Source organism: Hydra viridissima, unplaced genomic scaffold, assembly GCF_058129835.1.
Source record: "Hydra viridissima isolate aposymbiotic clone 2 unplaced genomic scaffold, HvirCarnegie_v1 scaffold_10, whole genome shotgun sequence".
NCBI lineage: Eukaryota > Metazoa > Cnidaria > Hydrozoa > Anthoathecata > Hydridae > Hydra > Hydra viridissima.
The window spans coordinates 11597259-11619325 of NW_028324309.1; the positions used below are offsets into that span (position 1 = coordinate 11597259).

The 22067-nt window shown below is 28.7% G+C and overlaps 7 protein-coding genes across 9 annotated transcripts; all 7 read right to left on the reverse strand.

The window, feature by feature from the left end:
* Positions 1–1226: 1226 nt before the first annotated feature.
* On the reverse strand, positions 1227–3204 carry LOC145181908 (riboflavin transporter 2-like). The gene is made up of 3 exons (XM_080057101.2): positions 3084–3204; positions 1623–2798; positions 1227–1538 (listed from the first exon to the last, which is right to left on the reverse strand). The coding sequence occupies exons 2-3, from the start codon at positions 2778–2780 to the stop codon at positions 1332–1334; spliced, it is 1365 nt and encodes a 454-aa protein (XP_079913227.2). The 5' UTR covers positions 2781–2798; positions 3084–3204; the 3' UTR covers positions 1227–1331.
* LOC145181910 (transcription initiation factor IIB-like) lies at positions 3002–9986 on the reverse strand. Its single transcript, XM_080057106.2, has 10 exons — positions 9830–9986; positions 9595–9708; positions 8926–9007; positions 8698–8805; positions 8416–8502; positions 4465–4594; positions 4245–4354; positions 4025–4119; positions 3749–3825; positions 3002–3572 (listed from the first exon to the last, which is right to left on the reverse strand). Exons 1-10 carry the CDS (start codon positions 9838–9840, stop codon positions 3439–3441), a joined length of 948 nt encoding a protein of 315 aa, XP_079913232.2. The 5' UTR covers positions 9841–9986; the 3' UTR covers positions 3002–3438.
* Positions 9987–10508: 522 nt separating this feature from the next.
* On the reverse strand, positions 10509–11585 carry LOC145181799 (ER membrane protein complex subunit 2-like). Its single transcript, XM_080056964.2, has one exon. It carries the CDS (start codon positions 11506–11508, stop codon positions 10660–10662), a length of 849 nt encoding a protein of 282 aa, XP_079913090.2. The 5' UTR covers positions 11509–11585; the 3' UTR covers positions 10509–10659.
* Positions 11586–11864: 279 nt separating this feature from the next.
* On the reverse strand, positions 11865–12628 carry LOC145181912 (uncharacterized). The gene is made up of 3 exons (XM_080057108.2): positions 12354–12628; positions 12146–12256; positions 11865–12017 (listed from the first exon to the last, which is right to left on the reverse strand). Exons 1-2 carry the CDS (start codon positions 12552–12554, stop codon positions 12158–12160), a joined length of 300 nt encoding a protein of 99 aa, XP_079913234.2. The 5' UTR covers positions 12555–12628; the 3' UTR covers positions 11865–12017; positions 12146–12157.
* Positions 12629–12734: 106 nt separating this feature from the next.
* Positions 12735–14354, reverse strand: LOC145181909 (LYR motif-containing protein 2-like). 3 transcript variants are annotated; one of them, XR_016456299.1, is made up of 4 exons: positions 14006–14354; positions 13452–13589; positions 13180–13315; positions 12735–13090 (listed from the first exon to the last, which is right to left on the reverse strand). XR_016456299.1 is itself a non-coding variant. In XM_090099983.1 (3 exons), the coding sequence occupies exons 1-3, from the start codon at positions 14039–14041 to the stop codon at positions 13238–13240; spliced, it is 252 nt and encodes an 83-aa protein (XP_089956109.1). In that variant the 5' UTR covers positions 14042–14354; the 3' UTR covers positions 12735–13237. The 3 variants fall into 3 exon arrangements, 1 of the variants encoding a protein (XP_089956109.1); XR_016456300.1 differs by having other exon boundaries at positions 13962–14354; XM_090099983.1 differs by having other exon boundaries at positions 12735–13315.
* Positions 14355–14481: 127 nt separating this feature from the next.
* On the reverse strand, positions 14482–16276 carry LOC149883124 (glycoprotein endo-alpha-1,2-mannosidase-like). Its single transcript, XM_090099981.1, has one exon. The coding sequence runs from the start codon at positions 16157–16159 to the stop codon at positions 14747–14749; it is 1413 nt and encodes a 470-aa protein (XP_089956107.1). The 5' UTR covers positions 16160–16276; the 3' UTR covers positions 14482–14746.
* Positions 16277–16646: 370 nt separating this feature from the next.
* LOC145181911 (signal peptidase complex subunit 2-like) lies at positions 16647–19607 on the reverse strand. The gene is made up of 6 exons (XM_080057107.2): positions 19467–19607; positions 18889–18960; positions 17494–17654; positions 17155–17248; positions 16900–17018; positions 16647–16797 (listed from the first exon to the last, which is right to left on the reverse strand). Exons 1-6 carry the CDS (start codon positions 19482–19484, stop codon positions 16689–16691), a joined length of 573 nt encoding a protein of 190 aa, XP_079913233.2. The 5' UTR covers positions 19485–19607; the 3' UTR covers positions 16647–16688.
* Positions 19608–22067: the final 2460 nt, after the last annotated feature.

A 22067-nucleotide genomic window follows, 5' to 3' on the forward strand; every position in this document is an offset into this window, starting at 1 on the left:
CTACTTAAGCAATTTAAAAAGAAGTTTTCATTTCCGAATTTTTAAAAAGTTATAACTTTTTTAACTTTTTACGGAAAAAATACCTGAAAAAAAAATACCTGAAATAGATGTGCAAAAAAAACAAATACACACACACAAATCATATAAAAACTGTATTCACTAATAATTATTACTAATAATTATTATGAGTGTTTTTTTTGTAAATTTATTAATACAAATCTAATAATTAATTGCTTCTTTCGCAAAACAGACCTGCATCAATTTAAATGTTCGATAACACAATAGGAATGATGTACCAAGCTTGTTGCACTGCACTCCACAGTTCAGCTTTATTGCTCGGTTTTGCCTTTCTTAATTTGTATTTGACTTGTTTCCATACGTTTTCTATCGGATTTAAGTCCGTAGATTGCGCATGGTAAAACACTGATATTATTTGTCTGGAGACGTTTGCTTTGGATCACTATCGTCCTAAAAAGTCCACACCAACAACATATTCTACTCTGCATAAAGCAACATAACATTTTCTAATGTTTATGTAAACCTCCTTATAATAATTTCATCAGAAAAATGGGACCTACATCATACCATGAAAAGCAGCTCCAAACTAGTATATTTCCGTCTCATTGGTTTGGAGCTGTTTTTGTTTTATTACGGGGGAAGAGGGTGTCGCATGCGAATTCACATTTTTTACCAATTATTTAATTGGTTCGTTTTTGTTAAAAAACAATCAACCATTAGTTTAAAAGTTCAAATAAGTTAATTGAAAAACGAAGCTACATATGTATATATAAAAATTTCTGTTAATTTATACTTATAAACTTGATAAAAAAATATTCAACACTGGTATTATATACCGTGACGAACTTAGGGAGGGAGGAACATAGAACCAAAGCCGAAAACAAATAAAAAGAAGAAAAAATTAAAAAGTTTTTCCAAAATTGTTTTTTAATTTAAAGTTTCATATTTATTTTCTATTTTAATAAATTTTCTATTTTTCTATTATATATCCAAAGGGTGCCACTGATTTCTTATACAAGTAAGCCTAATGAACTATATACATATAGAATTCAATTCCTTAGAGTTTATATATATATAAACTTAAATATATATATTACTATAATATATATTACTCTATACACATAAAATTATATATATATATATATATATATATATATATATATATATATATATATATATATATATATATATATATATATATATATATATATATATATATATATAATTTTATGTGTATACAATAATACTTGTATATGTTTGTTAACAGCATAAATATCTATAAAAAAAGTCATGAAAAAATTTCTTAATGTGATTCAGTCACATTGATGACATGGCATCGCTTGTTTAAACATGCTATACACATTCACAAGAGGAAAAATGGCGAGTGCACCAAACAAGGAGCCGACTTGCATTGTCATACCACACCATTGCAGAGCTTTATGCCCATTATTGCGGAGCACTGAACTTATTGCTGTTTTTAAATAGCTCACCAAACCAACACCAAACACCGTAATTATCATCTGTTTCAAGTTAAACTCATCAGATTGTGTTATTATTAAAGAGAAACGACAACAAAACGATAAACAAAAAAAAGTAATACTTACCACTAAAACCCCACCAATAGCGCTGTCTTTCAAGATTGGGCAAGGACTTAAAGTGCTCATGACAATTGTATAACTTCCGGATATTAGATAAATTACAACTCCAAAAACGATCGCTTTTACTGAATCAATTACAAAAAAGAAATATAGAAAACAACCAGTCGGATTCGCAACAGCCGATAAAGTTAGTGTCAAATGATAAATTTTTGTACCGTACGGAATTAGAGCATAAGACTGTAACGCTGGCAAAACTCCGTTCGTAATCCCATTCATTAAGACATTTAAAATCAAAAGCAAGCAAAGCTCTTTTACGGTTATTTTTATTGGAGCCGGAGAACTATTTTGAGGTTTATCATCTACAGTGAGAGTCATTTTGTTCAGAGAGTCCTCAGACTTATAACGTTCTCGTCGAGCCGCATGTTTGGCACGTGCGAGAAAACAAAAAGAAAGTAGTGACATTATCATCAAAACGGTGATGAATAAGAAAAACTCCCTGAAGTTAAAATTTGTATAAGCATCTAAAAAGTAGGGAACAATCTTGGTTGTATTGTGCAAGACGAAACTGCGCTTCAAAGAAAAATTTGAGGCAATAATTTCCTGAGAAACATTTTCTTGAAACACCTTTATTTGACAAGCGTATGTTTCACGGCCCAACCCCTGTATTAGAGCAGCTATGCTGGGTAGAAGTCCACTTAGACCTGCTCCCACATAAAAAACAATCATATATTGAGACGGAAGGGTTGCCATAAATGGTAAAAACGTAACTGAAGAGGTGCAGCTCACAATTGCTAGGAAAAACGCGAGCACAATCAAACTGCTGCTGTACTCTTTTTCATTTAAGTACGTTGTCTTCTCCCATAAAAACGCTAAAAGACCGGAGGCAAGAACTCCAATAACTAATATCACATATATTGCCATAACTTCGGTAACTATTGCCCTGCCTCTCAATCGAACTAACTTGTTACACAGCATGTAGAAAAGGGGGCCAACGTTCGCCAACTGAATGGCAACAGTCAAATATGACGGTAACGCCCACTGCTGCGGAGATTTGGTGACAAGAATCGGTAACTCAACCCAAATTCCGTTTATGGCCACCCAAGAGCCACAGGCAAAAAAGCATATCAGAACAACCAGCTTAGGAGATAACTCACGCAAACTCATTTTCTTAGTAGAAGAAGGCTAAAAAAAACATTTTAATTTTTAAATTTGAAAAAATATTTCTTCTTTTATTTATCTTATCTTTCTTACTTTTAAGAAAGAGAAAAAATTTAAGTTTTTTTTTTTTTTTTTAAATACACCTTTTCTCTCAACAGATTGCTGCTCTGCATTATATAATTGTCGAAAATTTAACAGCAAAACAAATTCAATAAGAACAACAGAAATAGAAAGATTTAAAATTATCTAACTGGAAAATAAAGTTTTTCAAATGAAACAAGAAACTAGCGAAAGAACTTTGGTACTAACATTTTTCCCACAGGATAATTGGTAAAATTTATTTTCATCTCGGGTTTATTTTAAAAAGTTCATTAAATAAACCTTTTCAAAGTTATTTAAAAAGGTTTCATTTGAAAAGGTCTCTCACTCTTGTCAATGGATTTTTTTTATAAAAACTTATTACTGCATGTTTTACGGTGAATGCATTCGACAAAACAATCTCTGTAAAAGTGTCCAATCAAGAACTTAAACGTCCTGTGAAGACCTTAATCGTTCGTATGTCTTTTCTCGAAACTTCTACGACGGTTTACAAGTTTCCTTTCAACTGGAACCAAAAAAGTGATCGATATGCTAGAAAATATGTCTGTATCATTGTATTTTAATACTAGCTAGTGGGCAGCCTATCAATCGGCGTATGAAACACGAAGTCTTGAGGAAATAAATCAGCAGCTCGAACAACTAAACTACGATACGATTGGCGGATTGTAACGTCAGCCACACCAGCAATATCTCCAATATCTATCAAATAAAATGATCGAAATTATCTCCGATATCTATTAAATAAAATGACAGAAAATAATGTAAGTAAATTGCCTTAAAAGATATTTACGATGAGAATTTTTCTTTCTCAGACACACAACCTTTCCTCTCTCTTACACACACTTTTTTCCTCTCTGAAAAGTACTTATAAATACCTTTTTGCGACTTTTTGTCCGAAGAAGCTTGTGAAGCAAGATATATAGCAGCAGCTGCGACCGACACAGGGCTTCGACTGAAATTTTAAATTCAAAGAAGCATTTGATTTTTTTTTTATTGAAAAAGAAAATTTAACATTTTTCCTATTTGTTGAAGAAAACATTTTTCCTATTTGTTGAAGAAAACACTTTTCCTATTTGTTGATAAAATTGTAAAATCAAAGGAATAATCAAATAATCTATTTTAAGCACAAACAAAATTATCAACGATCATACCCAGGCACTAAGTCGAGTTCCATAGCTCTCCTAGCAATATGAGTTGCTGCGCGTTGGACGCTCGAAGGGAGACTTAAGTTGGAGCAGAATCTAGACTAAATAATAAATAAATATTCATACAAATTTGATGAGGAGGAACATAAAATTTCTTAAATTTATTATTCCTTTTTCTAATCTCACATGGTAATCTCACATGGTAAGGAAACTTTTCGACACTTACCATGAAGTCTTCGGATGTTATTATATCAACGCTTGCTTCTAACGCCTTTAGTATCAGTTTAAAGCATCGACCGATTTCTTTCTTAGGAATTTTACTGATCGCGCAAATTTCTACGAATAAAGCAAAATCACTAAAACAAGAACAGCAACAGACATTTTGCATATTTAAAAACGATGGCTGAGTGTCTCGCGTTTTTCTATACACATGTAACGCAACGAACCTTTGAAGGTTCTCGGTACACCTTCTTGACGGCAAGCAATATATAAACAGGCAGATGCAATTGCATCGTTACTTCTTCCTTTTAAACTCTTCTGATCATGTACTTGTTTAAATAACTGATTTGAACGATCCTAAATGCAATGTTTTAAACATAGATTACCAAGAAAGTCTTAAAAATCTTTCGCTAAAAATATGCTGAGCGTTCTTAATATAGTTTTGATATTTAGACCTAACATTTATAATGAATCTTTAAATACAGTACAATCTCTCTAATTCGAACTTCATGGGGAAAAATAAAAGTTCGAAATAGAGAGATTTTCGAATTATAGAAAGTTGATTTTTTTTCAAATATTCTGGTCAAACTACAAATAGAGATGAAAAAACAAACAAATAGTGATTCTTAGGCCTAAATGCAATAGAGATTATGTGTTTTAAACTTTTTTATTTAAAAAAAAAACTCAGTAATTGTAGATCGCCTTTTTTGAATATAAGCTCATTTGTTTGAAACATTTAAGTAAAGCTTTGTTGACATGATAATACGTATCAACCTGCACCCGTTTAGCCAAATTTCCTTGACGAAAAGCGTCAAAGATTTTATTTTTATTCTTTTTCCAGGTTAAAAGAATGTTTGGTGGAATATCAAAGATTTTCGAAACCTCTATTTGTTTTTCCTTTCTCCAATTCTAGTACAACATCGTGTTTCCGCTTTAAATTGGTTTCTTTATGCGGTCTCTTTGATGCCATGACGTTTTTGAAACAAAAGATAATTCACGTTAATCGTTTTTCAAAAACTCAAAACATTCGAAATTTGAAAAAAGAACTCAACGGTTAACGAGCTTTTTACACGTCAGAAAATAAAAAAATCGATTTACAGAGAGATTCTCACTAAACGGTCCGAAAAGGAGGTTTTCGAATTATAGAGATTCGAATTACATAAAGTAGGGGTGTCCCGGATAGCTTGTTTTAAATATCCGGCCGGATACCGGATATCTTAAGATTATCCGGCCGAATAATTTTTATTTACAAAGTCTATAACAGGTAATTTTTTAAGCCAAATATTCCAAAATATCACAACGGTAAAGGTTCTACAATCACAAGATTTGTTTGGAAGCTTTTTAAAATAAATGACCCTTCTGAATCGATAGCAATTTGCATTCCATGTGGAAAGCAGATAAGCAGGGGATCTAATAATTCTGGTCAAAAATCGTTTTCTACAACTCCAACTGCACAATCACGCCAAAAAGTTTCATTTAAAACTGTATAAAGAGGAAAGAGAAAATTATATTGAACCTTCAGCATCTTCAATTCCACAAGAACGTTCAAAAGGTAGCATGCTAATTTTAAAGAAAATGTGTGAAATGAAAAAACAAATGTCTATTGAAGATAGTATTTCACCAAAAAAGATATGGGATGTTAATAATGAAAAGTCAAAGCAAATACATAAAAAAATAGCCATGATGATCGCTATTTTTTTATGTATTTGCTTTTTGACTTTCAATATTTCATTAAAAACTTTCTTCTTTATATCATCATACAATTGAGGAAGAGCATTCTCTGAAAAAAAATGTCTGCTTGGGATTAAATACCTAGGCTGTAAATGAGCCATTAAACCAATAAATCCATCATTTTCAGTAATACTGAAAGTTTTTAATGAAATTACAAAAGCACAGTCCATAAGTTTCACTTCTGATATTTGGAGTTGTTCCTCATCTAATGAAACATTTATTTCTTTATTAGGACACTGGATAAAAATACTTTTGAACGCAAATATGCTGTACTCTATGCTTCACATTTTCCAGAATCTCCCACAGGAATAAATATAGCTGGGAAATTCATCAATACGTTAGAAAGCTGGGAAATTAATTCAAAAAGAAGACATCTTTTATTTAAAGATGGTGCTGCAAATTTGTCTCTAGGAAGTAAACTTGCTCAAATAACATCAGTTCATTGCACAATTCATTTATTACAGCTTGTGATTAAGGATGCAGTTTTATCCCAAAGATTAGTAATAGATTTATTAGCTAAAGCACGTAGGATAGCAGGCTATGTTAATCATTCATCAAAGGCATGTACAGAATTTAAGTTATTACAACAACAACAAAATGAAACACCTTTACTTTTAGTGCATGATGTCCCCACTCGTTGGAATAGTGCATACTTAATGTTAGAACGACTTCAGAAACTTAAAAGAGCAGTTCAAATATATTTAGCTGATCATGAGCTGCCAACATTCACATCAAATGATTGAAAATTCATTGAAAGTCTATTGCATATTTTGAAACCTTTTTATGAACTTACTAAGTTTATGAGTTCTGATGTTTGTAGTTTGTCAACAGTTGTTCCAAATATATGTACTTTACAAAGATTTTTATCAAAAGTTGGTCAAAAAGATGATACAGTTCAAATAACAAAACATCTTTTAGCATCTTTAAATAAGAGATTCTTTTCTCAAGATAATCTAGATATTACAAATGATGAGAGATATGTTTTATCCACCATTATTGATCCTCGCTACAAGCTCAAATTTCTTCCTATTGATAAAAGAGAGCAAGCCAGATCAATGCTATTAGAGGCTGTAGTGAAAAATCAATGAAATAAAAATGAACTTTCACCAGAAGTTATTAATATTGCTACTTGTTCCAATCATTTAATACCAAGAGCCAAAAAAAAGAAAGTTGATTTGACGGAAAATGACTTTGATTCTTGCTTTTTAGAACTTGCAGAATATGAAGGAAATGGAGGTAAGAAATTTTTTCTGTTTGTAAGAAATTTTACAACAAACTTGTCGTTTAATAGTACTTAAAGACTAAATAAGAATATCAATTTTTATTAATATTATTATCAAAATTCATTCAATTATTATTTTCTTATGACATATTACTGTATATTATTGATAACAGATGTTAGTGTTATATTTATTTAATACTTCTAAAAATTTTGTAAGTTGTTTATGAAAATTGCTTTGCCAATTTTATCTTATTTCATAAAATATAATAACCAAATTCCTATTTTGTAATTTCATTTGTAATTATTTTTCAGAAAATGATAGTCATATAATTCAGATCAAGTCTCTCTTGACTAAAGAAAACATCAACTTCTTGAGCAGCTGCTCAAGAAGTTGATGTTTTCTTTAGTCAATCTATTATAGATAAAAACAATGATGCTTTGAATTATTGGAAATATGAAGAAAAGTTTCCGCTGCTAAAAAATTTAGCCCTTAAATTATTAGCACCACCAGTATCTTCTGTATTTTCAGAGAGATTGTTTTCTGAATATGGAAATATTTATGAGAAAAAGCGATCAAGGCTGTTACCTCAACGCGGAGAAATGTTGTTATTTATACATCATAATGCAAATAAATTTACAAATGAGTGATAAAATCTGTAGTTCTTGTGTACAGTTAGTTCTTAATTCAATTTGAATGATATTTTATTGAATCATTTTTTAAATTTAATTTAGATTAATTAATTATCAGATTATTCAAAAAGATGAACACATTAAAGTTTGTGCTCTAGGCTCTGTCATTCTGTCAGTTACCAAAGGATTTGATCATGGTTAAATTGTGTATCTTTAAGACTGCAGCAATAGCTTATATAATTTTTTTTCTTATTATTGATAAACATGAAGTACCCGGTATAACCGACCGGATAATTTTATTATCCGGCCGGATACCGGATACCGGATAATATACAAATCCGGCCGGATAACCTATCCGGGACACCCCTAATATAAAGTTAAACAAAAGAGTTTCTTAAGCGCATGTCACGGTGACTTTACATTTAGTCGAATTATGGAGGTTTTCGAATTAAGGAGATTCGAATAAGAGAGATTGTACTGTATTCAAACCTATTTGGTAATTTATGCACTAAGATCTCATAACTTTGTGATAAAGATGTATTTATTTAAATAGATAAATAAAAAATAAACTGAATAAAAAGAATAAAGATCATACTGTTATTGTCTTAGGTAGGTTTATTCTAGAAGCCATTGTTTGTATTTCTCTAAAAGCGTTAAGTAAACTTCTGTCGGATCCACTTATCTATCAAATGTAGATTCTCAAAATTTACATAACAATACAATTTATGTGTTTTAATGCATATACAAAATCATGTTACCTTTACGGCATAACGTCCTTGCTTGACGTCAAATTATCAGGCAGTAAAAAGTTGTTGTATTAAATAGTTATACTGCAGTATTTTAGATACATTATTTAATATTATATATTTTTTCTTACACCACTTCTGTTTTGATATCGAGCATAGCCTGCTAAATCCAGCCCAGACCCACTGGCTCGATCAGAACCCACCATAGTTGAAAGGTCAGTACCATCCAAAAACGGATTCTAAATCATGAAATATTCAGTTAACTACTGCTGATAATGCAAAGCCCAAAAACATTCATGACCAAATTATTTGATTAAAGATAGTTAAGGTAAAATCTTTAAAAGTCTCTGATATGATACCTCACCACCACCAACACGACACCGATCAGTTCCATTTGCTTCATTGCTGAAGGTTCGCCACTCACTACCAACATCTATAACTCTAAATAAAAGCAGAAAAATTCAACAAAAAAAAAGTAAACAAAAACTTAATTTTACTATCTTCGAAAAACTAATTATTGTTACTTGTATAGAAATCTATTATGAACTTAATGTTGCTAGTTAACAATACAAGAAATGGCCTGGTAGTTATTATCCTCCAACAAGGTTTACTATCCTCAGACAAGATTTGTTATCCTCAGATAATTATCTGACACATCTCTCCCTCACAAAAAAATATTGCAAATGTCACAAAAATTTTCTCTTTTTCAAAACTTTTTTTTTTTAATTTTATTTTTATTTACTTATTATTTTTTAATCTGCATTTTTTTTTTGGTTAAAAATTATTGCATTTTTATTTGAAAACCTTTTGGTTAGAAATTATTGCATTTCTATTTGACAACTTTTTAATGAAAACGACCATTGTCATAAAATTAACCTACAATTGTAACATATAGACAAGCAGCATTTTGTGTCTCCAAATGCTCTTATTAACTTGCTCATTTTTACGTCTATTTATATATTTATACAAACTTGCTTAAAGCAAGTTCATATAAATACAAAAATAGAAATAAAATAACAAAAAGAAACCTGTCACCAACAACAAGTCCACATTCAGGACAGACCATGTCACCAGCACGATAATCCTCAACTAATGGAGCATTGGGATGACTTGGACACATTAAACGTGAACCCGCACCTTTTCTAGAGAAAAAAATACTAAATTTACTAAATATTGGCGGTAAAAAAAAGAAAGTCAGTGAAAAGTAGGTGAAAAAGGAAATAACATAAAAATTAAGAAATTTTCAAAAGTAAATTTCTCTACCTTGCAGACATCTTTATACCAAAGCAGTGAAACTACATTTAAATTTGTAGCTTTAACTAAACTCTAAAGGAGAAGAAAAAAATTTAACAATTATTTTGTAATTAAGTAAAATCTTTAATTATAATATAATTGTTAAAAAATGATTAAAGACCACAAAGATTGCAAGATCTGGATCAGCAATTTTGAATGTAATCTCATTATACAATTTCATTTTTGATTTATTTAACATAAGTTTCTGTGGGAAATCCTATTTTTAATCAAAAGTTTATTATGCAGAGTTTTCAAAACAAACTGGTTAATGTAATGCAATGTCAAATCAAACAAAAGGCTGCCATTTTCTAATTTTAGCATTAAAGATAACAGAGCAAAAAAAAATTTAAAGCAGAAATTACAAAAAGAAAAGTGGAAAAGTGGAGCAAACTCCACACAAAAAAAGATTAGGAACCATGAAAAATATTTTAGAAACTATAAATTTTTTAAATAAACAGATGAAATTCATGGAGAAATAAAAATGCAATAAATATAACAGTAGTTGTGAATTCAAAAACTTAGAATTAGCCGTCAGGTATTTTGCAGCTACTTTGAAAAACACAAAATTTACATAATATGATTAAAATACAAAAAAATTAAATAAAAATAATTTATTTGAAAAGTGTAGTAATTTCATCACCTTTGCCTCTTGAAAGAAGATATACTTTTGAAAATAAAATTAATAAAAAAAATCCAAACAAAATACTTTGATTGTTTGAGGAACTACAGATTGAAATAAAAATTATAGCTAAACTTTTTATTTATGAGTTGTTATTTTCTCATATACATAATAAATAATTTTAATTTGAAATAGAAAGACTATCCATCATTTCTGTAAGTGCCCGCTTCTGATGCTCCCCAACATTGCCATTGAACATACTGATAATTCTTTCTGCAGTCCAAGCATATGTTTTCATAGCATCTGTCCCTTTTTTAGCTATGCTTGAATTTGTTGTTAAAAATAATCCATAAAGAGCACGTACATTATTAGGATTTAATTTAAGAGCTTGGGCAAAGTACTTTCTAGCTTTTTCCATGCTGTCTGGTGTATTGATGGTGTACTGGATTTCTGCATATCGCTGGTGGTATAAATGATTATGTGGATGAGACAGCATTACCTCTTCCATACAAAAAGCTGCTTTTGAGAATTCTTGCTGCTTTATGTAAAGCTCACTTAGCTCCATCCAAGCTTCTTGATCTCCCATAAAATCCTTTAAATATGCATTTAACGCAGAAATAGTTTCTTCAGTATCATTATGAATTTTTGTAAGTGCAATAAGGCGCTTTCTAATCAAAAGATTTGCCGGGTCATCCTCAAGCATGACTTCATAAATTTGCTTTGCATCATTGTATTGACCTAGAACTTCTTTACGCATTGCTTTTAGTCTCAATACTCTGTTTGATTTAGGAAACTGTTTATCTAGAGCACGGAGACATTTAACAGCTAATTCCATGCGATTACAGTCAAAAGCTGCTATGCAAACTTGTTCATAAAGTAACCACAGTTCATCACCTAGTTTATTAGCATGATCTAAGATTATGCACTCTCCAAGATTGAGAATCTCATCACTATTGCGGTAACCATCATCTCTCCATTTCTTCATCTTTTGACGAGCAACGTCTAAATCCAAGATCTCCTCTGTAGACATTTTAATTAGTTTTCTTTTAATTCTTCTATAAAACTAATTTATTTAAACTAATTTTGAATAACATAATGCTATTATTTTAAAAAAGGCATTCTTTAGCAGACTTTTTCAAATCAAACAAAAAGGAGCATCATGGATTATACAAATGATTAAATTTGCCTTATGTAAAAAAAAAAAAAAAAAAAAAAGGAAAGTTAATTTTTTTATAACTCACTTTATACTTACCAGTTTAAATATCACATTATTTTATAATTTATTCTATTCTATAATTTAAATTGTTAATTTTTAACTTATATTACTACTAACTATTTTTGTTTTATATTCACTCAATTTTATAAGGACTAAATTTATTCAAAAAGTTCTAGACAGTACAAAAATCTTTGTAAAAAAACTTTTCAAACTTAAATAAGTATTGAAAATTGTTTGTATCGAAATTGCTGTGTGAACTTGAAATCAGTGCTATTTCACTTTCACGAGCTTCAGATAAGTTTTCCACATGGTGAGATTTACAACTTAAAAGAGGAAAAAGAAAAATTATCAGTAAAAGAAAATCATTAAAAAGTTAAAAAAGTAAAAATACAAAAATTAAACAACCAAATTGTTTGCAATAAAATAATTATTCCCCCCCCCCCCACCCTACCTCCAAAAAAGATCATGTGTCAGATGAATGAGGAGGTTGCATTTCTACATTTGTTCCCAGTATCGTCTTTAATACTTCATCAATTTCAATATTTTTTTCACTCAATGTTTTCTAACAATAGTTTTAAAAAACTGAATCAAAAAGACTGAAAAATCAAACAAGAAAAATCACACAACATTGACATAAACACAAATAACGCAAATCCTACCACAACACATGATTTGTATTCAGCAAATAATTCTGCACAGGGTTGCCCATTTGGTGTTGTCCAGTTTCCATTTAGAAACTGTTCAGAATACCATTTGTTAAAACAATCATCATACTTGTGTTTAAGAGGGGTGCAGTCTTTTCCAATGCTATCCATTCTCTCTGTTTGAGGAAAACTCGACTGTTTCTCAATAATGTCCATTTGAATATTTTTTCTATTTTGTAAAATTAATTTGATTTCTGTTTACTAATATAAAAAAAAACAAAACAAAACAAAAAAAAAAACAAGACAGACAAAATTTAATAAGCTTTTACAAAAAGATTACTCTTAGTAATAAAATTCATATCCAATAAAAACAAGACACAGACAAATTCAATAAGCTTTTATAAAAAGGTTACTCTTAGTAATAAAATTCATAGCCAATAAAAAACAAGTATGAATATTCAAAAAAAAAAAAAAAAAAAAAGCATGCTGTCTATACACCTCATGTAAAATAATAGTGCGCAAGAATATTACTTTTTTTTAGAGTAATATTATATTTTCTTTAGTAACATGTTTGGCCTAAAATTTTTACAAATTATCAAATTTGAAAACATTTACTGCAAAATAAAGCTCCAACTTTCAAATTTAGCTATAAAATATATATCTTATATAGGTAATATTAGGGAAACCAGTTGTATTTTTACATTTCTTGCTATTGAGTGTTTACATTAAAAAAATCTGTTTACATCTTGGCACTGAAAGGAAAAAAAAACTTCATCAACATTGTTAAAATACATTGTTTATTTACCATACATACAATCTGCATTTTTTATATATTGAATACCTTTCTTATAAAAATATGTAATATCTTGAACATGTACATCTTAAAGCAAATTTCACTGTTATTTTGGTAGGTTCACAGCTGCTGACATTTCTCTTAAAGCCAGGCGACCTCGTGATAACTGCAACTTTATGTCAATCTAAAAAAGAAAATATAACAGCTTGTGAGTCTTGCATCAACTGAGAGATGTACACAATAAGCTCTTATTGAAGCTTGTAACATTTAGTAAGCCTTGCATCAGCGAAGGAATATTCACAATAGAGCTTCAAACAAACCTCATCAGTTAAATGCTTATTACTTTTGAAATCTGCCCTAATCCACTGCTTAAGAGATTCACGATCATTTACTGGTACACAACGTATTAACTTGAAAAATTCTCTGTATAAACTCAAAACTTGTCTACGCTTCATAAACTAAAGTAAAAAAGTATAAAAGTTAATAATGTAAAAGTTAGGTAGAGCTACCAATAAAAGAGTTTTAGAAAACCAAGCATATAAAAATTGTTTTCTTTCATTTATACAAAAGCTCATAAGGTATTAAAATATTTTAAAACATTTTGAGTTTACTTCAAAATTTATTTTAGTTCAGTTTATTTTAGTTAAAAATCCTATCATTATATCATTTTTAAAGGAATCCAAAGTGGTAAAAAAAAAAAAAAAAAAAATTGAACATTTGATGATATTTAATAAGCGTATTCCTCCTTTTCTTTTTTAATTTTTAAATCTTGGGAAATAAATTACATATATTTCATATTTTTAAATTTAATAGCGATTGTGCTTTTTTACCTTAGGGTCTCTTAAGAATATTTGAAACAGAAAGTGCAAACAACCTGTTGCAATGACAAAGCATCTTTTGGTAGTCGCATGCCAATATTATTACTTTATCTAAACAACAATAAGATTGAGTCTAATTGAAAATAGGCACTTAATAACACATTTCAAAATGCACATGAAGGTAAGATACTGCTTGCAACTCTATGATAAAAGCATCAAAAACATGACCAAAAGAGTGTTGTGCTCAGTTAAAAATTCAAAAAATTGTAAGGGAGATTTACAACTAGTTCTGCCAGCAATATTGATTTCTTGATCAGTCATAGGTTTCACTTTTCAGAAAAACAATAGTGTTAGAATAATAAACAATCGAAACTGAAGCAAAAGAAGTTGAAAATGTTAAAGCATCGGTATGAAGATTAAAAGTGTATTAGTAAAGCACCAATAACTACATGGATAATATTTTAAATAATTCACAAACATATTTGGGCCTAACCAATTAAAAGAAGGTAAACTTTAAAAAGAAAAATGTGTTCCAAAATTTATCATAAAAAAGCATTTATCTGAAATTAATGAAAGCACCAGGATTATTACATTTTCAGAGTAATTTCAGTCTTTTATAAAAGCAAATATATATACATATAAATACTAATAAAAAGTCTTAAAAGAAAAAGGAAGAAACAGTATTCTATTATGAGTAACATAAGTAAAAGCTGTAAAAATGTGTAAATGTAAAAATACAACAAAACAAACAGAACAAACTATTTACTTTAACTTTTTCAAAAAATTTTCTAACTGAATCAAACAAAGCATTTTGGAAAAGTTTTTATATACTTTTTTGTCAGTGTAAGATAAAAATCAGAACCTGAAGGAACATAATCCAGATACTTAAAGTTATTTACTTCATGTGAAATTGCTCTTTCAATCTGAGTTCCTTCATGCCACTCATTAAAGGAAGTGATTGAAATTAAGTCTGGTTTCACATTTAATGCTGCATTCCAGGAATCAATGTAGTATTTACCATTTAACCGTTTTCTTGTGTTTTCACTATTCCAAGGTCGTACTCTAGTATCTATATACCCAGGACCAATACTTGGAATATATAATAAGTGATTTTGATCTGCAAAACTCTTCAAATCTTTCCAATTGTACCTTGAAGAACCATATGTAAAACCATTAGCTGCAAAGTAAGTATAAAATCCATCAAAACCTGCAGAAATAATATCCTGCTTATGGTTTTCCCCAACAAGAAGGCCAATCACAAAACAATCACTTGCTGTACCCCGAATACTTAATGTAGAATTTTTACTACCAAGAAGTTGATTCCAATGCTCAGGTTTTGTATGATAAGAATCATAAATGTATATTAATGGTCGAAGACTCCCTTTGTGTACATGTCTATAAAAAGCAGGATGAGAACCATATTCTTTTAGAATTTGTTCGATATCTTTTTTTAATGTCACTTCTGAACGTTCTTTGTAAGGTTCAATATGAAAAGTAACTTTCAAGTTGTATTTTGCAGCGGCATTAAAAATCTTTGGTAATATAAATTGCCAATCTTTTCCATTATCATCAGACAAACCAGGAGGATAATAAGAGACAGCTAAAACACCAATGCTTGCTGTTAAAATCTGCTGCATGTGATTTTCAATAACATGTAAATCTCCTGAGCTATAGGCACCAAGCTCTGGGTAGAAATTGCTCCCTATGTCAAGAGGAGGTACATGATTTCCGCTTGGATACATTTTAGCCACTTCTGGACTCCAATGTGGCAAATATTTGTGATTCCAATGAATAAAACTACCATCAGTTGCTGGATTTCCATACCACGGATAATAAAACACATGAACATTATGACAAGGTTGATAATTTTTTGCGTTAAAACTGTTAGTAACAGTCGTAAAATGTTTTTTTCCATCACTAAATGATTTATCAAGAAATGAATTTGAACCAAACTTATTTTTAGCTTCATCATAATTGTTTTCATTGTCATCATCAAATGATTCCTGATTATAGTGAAATATTGCAATCCTATCAGTCATATCCTTGTCAACATAATCATTGTGCAAAGCATTTGAATTGCCTTTGCCACTATTTTGAGTTGAATACAAGTGATGAAGTGTAAACACAACAAAAACAATAAAGCTTATCAATAAAACCAAAGAAACATTTCTTAAAATCCTTCGCAGGATCCATGATAGATAGCTAATCATTGTAAACCATTCTATTTTTTATGTCAAAAGATATTATTTCATAAGTATTCTAATAAATTTAAACAATCTTATATATTACTGTAGTAAGTTATCTTATTTAAATAATGTATATGCTATATTATATAACAGCTAAATATTAATGTTAATTGTATAGTTAAAAATCTTAATAATCTCTTTAATTTTTAAAGCTCTTCATAATCATAAAAAATGTTCGAATTTTAGAAACTTTAGATTTTAAGTATTTTTTTTATAAATATGATGCTAACTTTTTTTTTTAAGAAGATTAGAAAAATGGCATATTTTTTTAAACTTAAATTTTTATTATCAACTTTTGGTCTTTAAATCCATATATTTATGAAAAAAAAAAATATTTAAACAAAGTTAAATATTTTTTGACTTAATGAAGTTTAATAGATTAATTTAATTAACATAGTTAACACTTATTAAATAATTCAATCAAATTTTATAGGAAAGAAAAATATATATATTGAAGAAAAATATTTTTCTCATTAAGTGTTGTAACACATTATCATTGATTTTTCTTGGAAGAAGTTATGGTTTGATGACACTTTATTACATCGGCTTTTAATAAGTCAACTAAGATTACACCTTTTTCATCAACCCAAGATGAAACACACCTAAAATAATCCAAGAAAAGTGGTTGTAAAAAAGTTTAAGTTAATAATAAAAAACTGAATTCTAATAGCATGAAGAAAAAAAGAAAAACATATGACAGATACTTTGAAAATGAAGCTTGATATTTTTTCTTTGTAGATCCATCTAATTTACAGATGTCACAAGTAAACTGATTAGAAAACCTCTTCATTGTTGTTGAAATTTTCCATTCTGAATCAGGATCCTTAAAAAAATCATAGAAATTTCTAGCATAAAAATTTTTTTAGAATCTCCAGTGTTAGTAGATCCTAAAAATTGATGTAAAAAGTTGGTTTGATATAAAGATTTGATGATTTTGTATATAGGAAAAAAAAGCTTACCAATCCAGAGGATTCTTTTTGGGATGCCAAAAGAATAATATTCTTCTCAATGAAGGTCATAAAAAGCGTCAGAATTGACATGAGAGTGAAGTAACTTACTATCATTAAGGTATGAATATGAAAGACAGTAGTTGAAAGGCAGATAATAATTATTACTTTAAAAAATTACTTTAGCTGTCTATTTGGTATGCAAAAATTCCACAAATATTAATCAATTGGAAAAAAAATAATTTTTATTATTTGTAGTAGTAACAACATATATTTTTTGTATTTTTTCAAAATCAAGTGAAACAATTTTACGTTTTATGGTTTCTTGAAAGATAACATAGAAAAGGATACCTCAGCACACAGAAAATTAAAACATATTTAGATAATGGGAAAGGGTTCAGGTAATCATAAACCAAAGCCAATAAAGACATACTGCAACCCAGAGTACTCAAAGTAAGACGAATGTCCACATATTTGTTTTTTTCTGTGTATTTCAAATCATTGATGAATATCTGGGGGAAAAAATTGTATAATAAAAAAGCATGTTATCAATTTAGAAAATAAAAGACAAGGAAAAAGAAAGGTATAATTTTACCAACAAAACACACTATCAGCTACTCAATAATTATACTTTGCAAGATCACATTTGTTATCAAATTTCTGAATGGAGAAATATACTATACCTACATAATCACTTTTCTTTTATATATTATTCTCATTTTCTATTTTTGTTTATATGATTATATAACAATTTAACAGTCTTAAAAATATTGCAAAGTCAATATTTTAGTACAAAGTCAAGTACCCAGAGCACAAGAGGACACGAAATTAAACATCAATGCAAAATTTAAACTAAATAAAAAATACTATTTTGTTTACTCTATTTATCTTCACTGTATTGCACACGAAAAAGGTTTTCCATAACAACTACTATATAATTAGAGATACATATTAAATAGCTCCCAAAGCTTGTGTCTGCATAAGAAAGCAACATGGTTCTAAAAGAATCCATGTGCAATATCAGTGTTACAAACTCTTAACACTACTTTCAGGCCTTAAGAGAAAGCAACTTGCAAATGAGTCCTCTAACAAAAAAATATTGTTTATAGATTGTAAGAGGTTTAAGGTTAAAGTATCTTATATCATAATGGACAGTCTTAGACATATTCACACATATTGATAAATACAGTGAAGTCTTTTTGTAAGGACCAAACATAAATTTAGTTGCAAACCAAAGCTAAAGACATATGGTTATTTCAAAAAATTGATCAGTATATATTAATACTTATCACCAGTTCTTAATCCTAATATTCTTAATGTCAAATTATGTTAATAATATTCTTAACATGTTAATTTATGTTAATAATACTCTCAATGCAAAATTATTTCTGATGTATTTATGAATAAAAAAAAAGCAGATTAATTTTATCAAAGGAAATATTCTTACACTGATAATTAACAGTGACAAATATTAGGCTACATTTTTTAATGGATTATCCTGGGGCCACCCTGTATAACCCTTTGTAGATAAATTTATTTAGTCTATGTGGTATACACTCTTTAAATGACTGCTGCAAAATATTTATAAAGTTTTTACAAGTAAATGAAAAAAAAATTAAAACTTATACAATAATTCTTTTTTTTAATTGTAAATAATTATACCTTAAACATTTTAAACAACTATTTGTTTTAACCTTCAAAAAAAAAAAAAAAAAAAAAAATGCAAACAAAAATTTTTAAATTTACCTTTCGAATTGCATCATCAATAGCATTTTTTAGAGAATTTCCATCCCATTTATCAACTTTGATAACTTCAGGCTATATGAAAGCAATATCATACATTTTATGTGTAAGTGTGCTCATACATAACTTAATGAAGCAACTTAAACTGATTTGTTTTTGGTTAAGATTTTTATTTGCATGAAATGAGATACGAGTAAGGTATTGCTATATGTGTTGTCAGGCATTAGAAAAATTAATAAGCTAGTGAGATTTTTTTTTTTTTTTTTTTTTTTTTTTTTGAAATAATAAAGACATATTACATGTAGCTAGCTTTTTAGCTAAACATAATTCAGATTAGGCAGAAAAACAAAGATTATTTAAAATTTTTAAATGATCGATATTTTAAAGACTACTTTAAAGGCTTTTGGTAGATGAAGCAAATAGCTAAACAACTACATTTAAATAAGTACGTTTTAGATTTCAGGAAGATAGTGTAAAAATGTGCCTTTTTTTATCTATGTAATAAAATGGCCATTATAAAATTAACACTTGTAATGGAAAAACTAAAATAGTGAATAACCACATAAAATTATCAAACGTACTTCTTTTAATAAAGCCATAGCATGAACAAATGAAAATTTTTCCTTTTTATTCTTTAGGTCAAGTGTACGCTAGACTTATTCCTGATCAATGAAATTCGTAAACAACTTGAATATTAGGCAATCGAGGGAAAATCGAGTTATCTGAATCTAGACGTACGTGTCCGATAAAAGAGTTGAAAAAAACAAACAAATGAAGACCAAAAAATGTTTAAAAAAATGTTTCACCTTACATTATTGTAATACCAAAGCAATCTTAAAAAATACAAGAATTTTTTTTATAAAGATAAACGAAAAAGAATCTCATGCAGTGGAATTTCAAAATTACCGTAATGAAAGAAAATAGCGTAATGAAAAATAATTTTTTTTTTTTTTTTACATAATTTTAATTTTTGCGTTTTTTACAAAATGTTCAGTCTTTAGCGAAAAAAAATTAAAATATTCCTTTTTAAAAATTTTTTAAATCTAAAAGCTAAAGATACTTAAATGAATTATTGTTAATAAAAATATGAAAAAGATATTTAAATTTTCAACCTTATACCACTTAAACCTTCCCAAAAATCTTCCCTTAAACCACGAGGAATGATTATGAAAAAGAAACAAATATCACCTATTTCATTACGTTTTCTGAGATTATATAAATATATTATTTGTAGCCATTAAATATAGGGTTTTACAAAACACTTGAGTTCATAAAGATTATTTTTAAAATTTATTTATTCAAAGCTATAAATTGGTAAAACACATTTTAAAAAAAAACAACTAATTTTCAAATATTTCCTCATTTTCAATTATGTTTTGGTAAAAATTATTTCTATCATCCAATTGATTTTTTTTTTTCCTTATAGCAAACAACGGAGTTCTTTAAAATTTTGACACTTGTTAAATTTAAATATAAAAAACAGTCATATTAAAATTATATAGCTTAAAATAAGAATCTTTTAATCAACTTCAACCCTAGTAGTATAAAAATACTGTTTCATATATTATAAATCAAACTTAACTTTTAAATTTTTTAATTTTAACTTAAAATTATTTCTGTATTAATTATAATTGTGAGGAAGAGAAAAGAAATAAAGTATTAGCATAAGTTTATAATTTTCATTCGATCCAAACGTATTACACATTGAACTATAAAAAGTGCGAGACACGAGGTGTGGACACACCTACACAACTGCATAAAATATAAGCCGTCACATAACTGAAATTTAAATTCGGCATTGCAATAACAAACTGGTAATACAGTTGTGTTTACATAGATAAAATGAGTCAAACAAGATCAAGTCAAACAAGATCAAGTCGAATTCATCACACTAAGTGAGCATTTTTAAATTAAATGATTGTTTATATTTGAGCAACACCTGATTAATAAAACCTGCAGACACATTAGAAAAGAACCTAGTCATGACTTTCTAGAAGTAATTAGTTCTAATTACTAGTAAAACTATTACTACCATTATTTAATTATTGCTAACTTTGTTCTAACAACTAGTAAAAACTGGTAATTAACTGGTAAATAGACACATTAGAAAAGAACCTAGTCATGACTTTAATAAATGTAGACGTAACTATCATAACTTGGTTGATTCCCAAAGTTGTATATTTTTTATCAGAAAAAACTTTTGTTGTATTGTCAGGTAACATCAGACTACATTCTATGTTATCCTTCCCACTGTTTATCAACATCAAGTGTTTAAGACATTTTTTTACTGTATTAAAGCATTTATTCCGTTCGCACTTAAAATGTAATGCCTTAACTTATGTTCCAATGGTGCATAAAAACAGGTGTCTTTTGGATCAAATGTTTCACATTCAGGTTAAAAGACATTTTCACACGTGAAAGAAAAAGTAATGCTTCTTTTTATGCATACTCGCGTGCCATAAGGATCTTTTTTACGCGCGAGCGTAGTTTTTAACTCCAACTTACTTTTATTCACAGTGCGACCACGATTAGTTCCATTGTCATCTCATTGAAGTTGAAATCAACAAGTCAAATCCCACCAGGAGTACATTTATTTCCAAAGGGTTTGGAAATGGTTGCCCAATAACAATTTTTAGTGAGTTCATTGTTATTTGAGGCAGATCTACCAATTTTTTCTAACTGCTACAAAAGAAAGTAACCAACTTTTATTTTTATTTTTTTTATGTGGCCACAGTGGCTGAGATCTCTCCTTTATGATGGAACTAAGAAACCAGAATAAATAATCAACTTACTCAGCTCAGAGGGCTTCAGGTTTGGCTTAAATGGCTTTTCAGGGGTTGATCTTAATTTATGTATAATAAAAAGATAATATTTCTTGGCTTAATAAAGTAAGCTCGGATATTTTAACTAAAGCTCCGATATTTTTGAAACTAACAAGAACAGAACTTTAAGGGAAATTCAAACTAAGATATTGAAAAAGTTTTGGACAAAAGTTAGACAAAAGATTCTTGCAAAAAATCTAACAATTCAAGAATTCACACCTCTTCTTGCCAATCACGGTGACTCCTAAAGCACATGCTATCTTCTACCATGTTCCAGAAATCATTTATAGCCATGGTACATTACTTAGATTATTTAGTGAACAGGCTACAGAAGCAATGCATTCAAAATTCAAAGATCAC